Source organism: Hydractinia symbiolongicarpus, chromosome 8 (assembly GCF_029227915.1).
Source record: "Hydractinia symbiolongicarpus strain clone_291-10 chromosome 8, HSymV2.1, whole genome shotgun sequence".
Classification (NCBI taxonomy): domain Eukaryota; kingdom Metazoa; phylum Cnidaria; class Hydrozoa; order Anthoathecata; family Hydractiniidae; genus Hydractinia; species Hydractinia symbiolongicarpus.
The window spans coordinates 6,514,941-6,522,355 of NC_079882.1; the positions used below are offsets into that span (position 1 = coordinate 6,514,941).

General features: G+C 32.2%; 1 protein-coding gene across 1 annotated transcript; it reads left to right on the forward strand.

The window, feature by feature from the left end:
• Positions 1-3,478: 3,478 nt before the first annotated feature.
• LOC130654268 (proteasome subunit beta type-2-like) lies at positions 3,479-6,428 on the forward strand. Its single transcript, XM_057456818.1, has 7 exons — positions 3,479-3,624; positions 4,409-4,531; positions 4,617-4,687; positions 4,861-4,953; positions 5,276-5,345; positions 5,452-5,501; positions 6,232-6,428. The coding sequence occupies exons 1-7, from the start codon at positions 3,510-3,512 to the stop codon at positions 6,337-6,339; spliced, it is 630 nt and encodes a 209-aa protein (XP_057312801.1). The 5' UTR covers positions 3,479-3,509; the 3' UTR covers positions 6,340-6,428.
• Positions 6,429-7,415: the final 987 nt, after the last annotated feature.

A 7,415-nucleotide genomic window follows, 5' to 3' on the forward strand; every position in this document is an offset into this window, starting at 1 on the left:
ATAACAATAGATTAAAATGTCATACCTTCACCGCGCAAAAATTTTCTCATGTGTGATTTACCCCAACAATGTTGTGGCTGTCTGTTATGTAAAGTGCACAAGTTTCAGTGTTGGTTAAAATCAACTGTACATAAAGGACTCCTACAATTTTAGAAAATATTGAAAAATGTATCCCGTTATTTTAAAGACTGCGTCATAAGATGAGACAGGCCTAACTATTGACAAGGACAATTCTGCTTTCTAAAATCGTGCCAAAAAAAGGGACAGGCCCAACTATTGACACTTGACACTTTTTAGAGACAGCTGGGCAGCACACTGTTTCACATTTAAAAAAAAAATTAAGACAAACCAGGCTAAACTGAACATGCCATGTCTATAGGAGAGGACTAAAGAGAACAAAAAATGTATGGAGGAGAATAAATCATGAATTTTCTGAATATGAGCAATATGAATACCATGTCATAAATTCTGTTTTTATTAAAAATTGAACAAACACAGACATAAATAAAAATTAACAAATAAATTTGATAAATGGGGATTAGTAGCACAGTTGATAGAGCGTTTGACTCATGTCCAAGTAGTTATGGGTTCGATCCTCATAAGGCTGTCATCTAGTTGGGCATGAATTCCAAAAATTTTTCTGTAGCTCCAATGGGAGCTTTAAAGACTCTAGAACTGGTCTCTCCTGGAAAAAATTAAGAGGGTGTATTGCTCCAAACTGGTGAGACTGATCACATAATTTATAAATTAATACATAATTTTCTTTAAATCATAAAGCATTACGCCTTACCAACGTACGTATAGTCTTTTTTCTTTTGTTTCTCATGGTGTACCTTAAGGCTCTGATCCCCTGTTGTTTTTAATCTAGTCCCCTGTTGTTTTTAATCTAGTCCCCTGTTGTTTTTAATTTAATATATTGTGCTATAAAGGTTTCTATTTTTTATCTTTTTGCTGATGATACAAATGTACTATTTTTTAACAAGTCTCTCAAAACTCCACACAAAAAATTAATCTTGATTTCAAGTTTCTCTGGCACTGCCTCAATGCTAAAAGGATAGCACTTTATGCAAGTAAAACTGAATATTTTATATGTAAGCTTCCTTGTAGATTTTAAAGTTAAACTGTTCAACACGGATCTATTCAATCTTGGCAGCACTGCCACAATTTATACCCCTACTCCAAATTCTTTAATGTATCTTTGCCAAATTTAAAAATTATCTTAAAAATAACATTTTAAATTCTTATTTATCTATCTGACTGATCTCCCCCACTTACCCGCTTTCATTTACACTTAATTCGACTTATTGTTTGTCCTGTCCTGTGTTGTCCTGTACATGCCCTGTGCTGTTATTTGTCTGTGTTGTCACTGGGCCTATCATGCCTTCTAGTTTTCTATTAGTGGTGGACGCCAAGGTCAGCAGCCTGATATAATATGTAAACCAGTATTTAATTCCTTTTATTCATAAATAAAATATCTGTTTGTTTGTTTGATTGATTGATTGAGTGATAAATTTATGTTTTCCTTGATGGCCATTTTATATAGTTCTACAGAAACGTGATAAATGACCATCATAGATCGAGAGTCTTGGACGTTTTTGACAATTTCAATAAACTTTTTGAACCAATCCAAGCAATAGGTGACACTCCATACATTTTATTAGAAGGCCATGCTTCACCTTGTCATGTATATACTTTCTTGCTAAAAATTCTTGCCAAAGAAAATTAACAAGGGGTCGAAAACCAGGCCTTCTGCACTGCAAGCAGCCATGTTAAAATGTCGCAATTCCAGACATTTGCTGCTGAAAGTTTCTTTATATTAATTGCATCAATTGTTGAAGAATTTATGTATATACAATGAATGAATTGTTGTGGAAAATTGTGCTGCACATATCATCCTGGTTTTTTTTGTGCTCAACTTGTTTCTTTCCATAAACATACTCAATTAATCTTGTACTAGGTCAATTATCCTTCAATGGCACTTTGATATTTTTGTTTCTCACATATTCTTGTACAAATTTTTTTATTTCAGCTCTTGTAGGACTAAAACCAGATTTACAAGCCTTGTTTATAGATAGATAGATAGACTTGGTCTATCTATAGATAGATAGACTTGGTCAACTGCTCTTCTTTGTTTGTTGTCAATGCTGTAAGTTGACCAGCGCCAACAAGTACTCTATTTTCATCTTTTGTTATTTTTCTGTTTTTTAATAACCCTTCAGACATTCCATACTTTTCTGCAAAAATGAAGCTCTCAAATGCTATTTTTCTCAATGCTGGATTGATGTCTTCTTCTCGCCAGATAGTGTTCGTACTGTGTGTCATCTTTTTTGTCTTTGGCATGTTTGATCTACAAAATTATATTTATTTTCCCTGGTCCACAAAGAGGCTAGTACATACCACCCTGGATATATAAAATTATATTTTACTAACCTACAGAAAAACTTTTGTCACAGCGCTTTATCTTCCACCAATGTCTTACAAGTTCTGCATAACAAATTGCTGCTTTTTGTTCTAATTAACTCTAAAATGTAAAAGGTGCTGTTATTGTTATACGCAAATACGATTGTTCAATACGATTAACTTCGTAGCAACACTGTTACACTACTAAACTCCACTTTAGATTTAATTATGCTGCATGAATTATGATGTCATATTTAAGGAATAGCAAATTAGACATTTTCTGTTATCAGTAATTATAGACCTGTTAAATTAGGTGCATTCGAACATTGCATACATATTATAACGGTGAATTTTTTTTGTCAAAATGACACTCGTTTGTTCACCCTAGCCCTAGGTAAGCTTGTATAGGCCTTGAATGTTTACTCACGAAATTTGATTGCAAACCAACATGCTGATCCCAAGTTATATGGGATCATCAGAATCTCTAACATTACAAAAGTTAATTGGTTGATGTGCATAACAACGAATTCATTTAAAAAACTAGGAAAAAAATCATAATATATTTTTTGCAGCAGTAAGTGCAAAGTATGAAGCAGCATGGCTAAATGCCATTGTCTATTGCCTTCGCTTGCTCTGCACACAATACAGAGTTTCTTTTTTGTTAAGAATTTGGCTTTTCAGAAGGGTATAATATTATCATGTAGCATGTGAGTAGCAAGTCAGTTGGATTTTAAACACTTCGCAGAATATCTGAATATCACCACAATAGATTATGAGAAAAGCGACTTGTGTACCTGAAAGTTGCACAACTTTGAAAATTTTAAATAAAATATATGTTAGTTATGGATGAGAAAAGCAAAGAGTTAAAAAAAAGAAAATTGATTGTGTTGTGTTTTGAAACTATGGTGATTTAGTAACTGTAAATGCAAATATCATGGTCCCTAAAAATTGAAGGTTAACACGCTTAGGCTTAGAATTTTTTAAATTTTCCTTAGATTATGAGGTTTTTGAGGCTCGTTTTTTTTTTATAAAAATTTCCTTATTAAAAAATCATGTTGCATTGCATTATTTTTATTTTGTGTTTTACTTTAATTCACAGGTGTTTATCTATGTTTTTTAGTAATATATACAAAATGGAGTTTATTATTGGTATTCAAGGAGCTGATTTTGTATTAACTGCTTCAGACACTAATGGAATGCAAAGTATTGTAAGGATGAAGGATGGTGAGTAATACCTGTACAAACATTCTGATGTACCTATTTTTGTAAAGATTAAATATGCTTACAAATTTTGCAAATTTTATCCAATATTTGCAAAAATTTGTCTGCGCGAAATACCCGAAAATGTTAATTTGTAAAATAAATCTTCAAAAAAATTTCTGCGCAAAACTGTTGGAAAATAAAAGTTTTTTTTTTTTTTTTGGGGAGGGGGGGTTCTAGTTTTTTTCAGTACATTTTATTTTAGTTCAATTAAAGATTAACTCATGTCAATAAATAAACCTAAATAAATTGAAATTGCGAAAAACTTCATGAAACTAATTCTTCACAAAAACCTTAAAATGCGCATGCGCAAAAAAAATATTTACCAAACATCTCAACATAACTGATTCCCGAAAATTAATCTTCAAAATGCATTTTTTGAGCTCAGTAAAAACGTTTTTGTGGAAACTAATCAACAGAGCATAGTAAATGAGAAAAATTAAAAAAAATAGCTATATGATACGTGATTAAATGTCCCATGCTTTATAGAGTGAAAATACAACGTATGTTTAATCAAAATTGAATAATTGCCAAAAGTGTTTTTACCAATATTCATTTTCCTTAAAATGTTTATCGCCAAAAAAGTTTTTTACTTCAGTTTTTGAAAGCTTTGGTGAACACTAGTCAAAATTACATTCAACAATAATGAACATTTTTTTGGTTTATATAATCCCTTTTTTCTTAAGAATCGTTTTTAACAAAAGGTCTGGTTTCTTTTATGCTTGATTTTTCTTTTCCAATTACATAGATGTTGATAAAAATTTTGCACTTGGAAAAAATTTGTTAATGACAATATGCGGAGAGTCAGGTGACACGACCAACTTTGCTGAATATATCGAGAAGAATATACAACTTTACAAGATGAGAAATGGTATATTGTTTGATTCAAATTGAAGCATTCTTACTTTGTTATTACAACATGTCTTAGCATGATTATGTTATGAAAAAACTTTTAGGTTATGAGTTAACTCCACACGGTGGTGCAAATTATGTTCGGAAAACTTTAGCAGACTTTCTGAGAAGCAGAGTAAGGATACCATTTTTGTTTTGTTAAATTTTGCTATCTTGTTTTGTGTTTTTAATAGTATTCCATTGTTTAAATAGTATTCCATTGTTTAAATAGTATTCCATCGGTTAAATAGGATTTCATTGCTTAAATAGTATTCCATTGTTTCCAACCACCTTTTTCATTGTGTTTAGACACCATATAATGTAAACTTATTGCTTTCTGGTTGTGATGAGATAGATGGACCTGCACTTTATCATATGGACTACTTAGCTGCTATGACGAAAGTAAGCTTTTGTATAATTTCAGTTGTGTTTCTCCAATGTGAGTAAAGTAACTCACTGTGATTGTTTTTTAAAAAAGGGTAAAAAAAGCACAACTCGCAAAATAAAATTCTCATTAGAACATGAAAGACAAAAGAATAGACAGTTATGCCACTCTTCCCCCACCTACCTACCCTCCCACCCCCCTCATCCCCCCCTTCCCTCATCCCCCCCTTCCCTCATCCCCCTATCCCACAATGCACAGCCATTTTAAAATTTTTGTGGTACTTGCAGGTTCCGCATCGTCAGCGATAGACACCTCACGAGAACATTTTTTTGTTTTTAGGTTCCTTTTGCTGCTCATGGTTATGGATCATTTTTTTCACTTTCAACATTAGACAGACATTGGAAGCCTGGTATGCAAAAATACATTGTTTTCTTTTTTTACCTTTTTGTCTTGTTTTGTTGATTTTCTAGTTTATTTGTTTATTTGATACTTTTGTTTTTATTGCCCTTTTTTAGATTTAAGCAGGGAAGAAGTTATGGAATTGTTAAAAAAAGTCATCGCACAAGTAAGTTTGTATGTTTTTCTTTATTGTCAGAAACTGTCGCATACAGCAATTATTGCCAATCACAAAAATTTTCAGATTGCGCGAGAATTGCTTTTCGGAAATCGATCGAATTCGGATCATTCGCTGCCTTAATTTTCGTGGATACGCCTTTACCGTGAGGAGGAAAAAGTGAGGTTTAATAAAAACAAATCAAGATTTGAAACGATGATTTAAATGGATATTAATAGCTTCAAATTTTTGTTTAAGAAGAATTACGCCATAAATGTTTGCGAGCGAATTCAAAAATAGCAATATTAAATGTCGCAAAGGATTAGGGCGATTAAATAACAATTATTTGTCGCAAAAATAAAAGACGTTGCAAAGTGAGGAAAAAATAATGGGGTACATATTTGCAGACACTGACTTATGTCATTTTGTGCCGGAATAAATCTCGCAAATGACAACATTAACAACATCGCGAATTTAGATCCACTTCACAATAGGTCGATCAACTAGATGGAGAGACATAAAGCCGCAAACTGATGGTATTAAAAAAATTTTACTCAAAAAATGAGAAATTGCAATAATTTATACCGAAAAATTAAGGGAGAAGACCAAAGTCGCAAAAATATGTCGCAAAATCCATCTTTTCAACCTTTGATTCGCAATCAGTTTTTATGTCAGTGTAAATGTTTTTAACATAATCAAAATGGCATACAGTGTTGTATTTACGTTGTGTTTTTGTTTTTAGGTTCAAAAACGTTTCATAGTAAATCTGCCATCTTTTAACATTCGAATCACTGACAAAGATGGTATCCATGATATGGGTCGGTACACACCAGACAAAGTTGCACAGTGAATGTGCGTCGCAAAAATGGAAGGAAAAAGCCAGCAAAAGAGCGTGTTGTAAAAATGTTTTGTTTAATAATAAACCAACTTAAACTTTTACTTGTGCTTCTTACAGTATACTTTAATTTAAGAAACTTCTACGTAAAAGAAACTTTCATGGATTTAGTTTTTGATTTTTTTTGTTACAAATTGAGTTATCAAACCTCTTTTTTGTTGCATAACATTTATACTTTGGTTTCTGTTTATGAAAATCCTGAGGGTGAGGTGGATGTATTAAAATTAGTGGTTAAATTTTTTGAAATCACGAAAGTTCGAAATAAAACAGATATTCCAGAGAAAAAAGATTGTTTAGCCGAAAACGAGAAACGAATCTCTCAGCCAACGTTACTACGTTACTACGAGCTTCCCCTAGGTAGGAAGATTTCATAAACCCTAAATTGTAAACATTTAAAAGTCTCTTTTATGTATGAATCGAACTTTTTGTAAAATCGAATGTCTTTGTTGGAAAAATTCCGAGATAACATGATAAAATGAGCTGAAGGGACCGGAAAAGAAGTTCATGTAACGGGTATTCAAGATATTGAGCGCCGACTGTAATTTTTTTGGCCAATAATTTGATTTAGCTAATTAAGCATTCAATTCCTGACATTACAACAAGTTTAAATTTTTTTGACAATTCCTGACTTTTCTCACTTAGCGGTTGCCATACTGATCATCTAAATGTAAAAAGCCAATCGGTCTGAAAACAGAGTTGGTTATTTTTTAATAGTGTACCAACATATGTTTTGGTAGCAAATACGAGGAGTTCATGCAATTACATGAAAGGCAAATTAAAACACATGTTAATAATATGCTTTTTAATAAAAGAACAAGATTTTACTTGTTCTGCTTTACTCCAGAGAAGATGGCAGAATGTTGCCGTAACTCGGGTATTTATAAGATACTAAGTTTGCGATACAGAGATTTGAGTTATCGATAGATTTTCTGCAAAACCATAGTTTATAACTACCTCGTCCCCAGGCTCTCTGTTCGCTTTTTAATGCTGAGGTTCTTAATATAAAAAAGCGAGGTTGAGTGTCACCAGAT

Excerpts from the sequence above, each read along its gene's own strand:
- LOC130654268 (XM_057456818.1), top strand. The coding sequence starts at position 3,510 with ATGTTTTTTAGTAATATATACAAAATGGAGTTTATTATTGGTATTCAA. Across the intron at positions 4,532-4,616 it reads ACTTTACAAGATGAGAAATG|GTTATGAGTTAACTCCACAC; the intron begins GTATATTGTTTG and ends AAAAACTTTTAG. Across the intron at positions 5,346-5,451 it reads AGACAGACATTGGAAGCCTG|ATTTAAGCAGGGAAGAAGTT; the intron begins GTATGCAAAAAT and ends GCCCTTTTTTAG.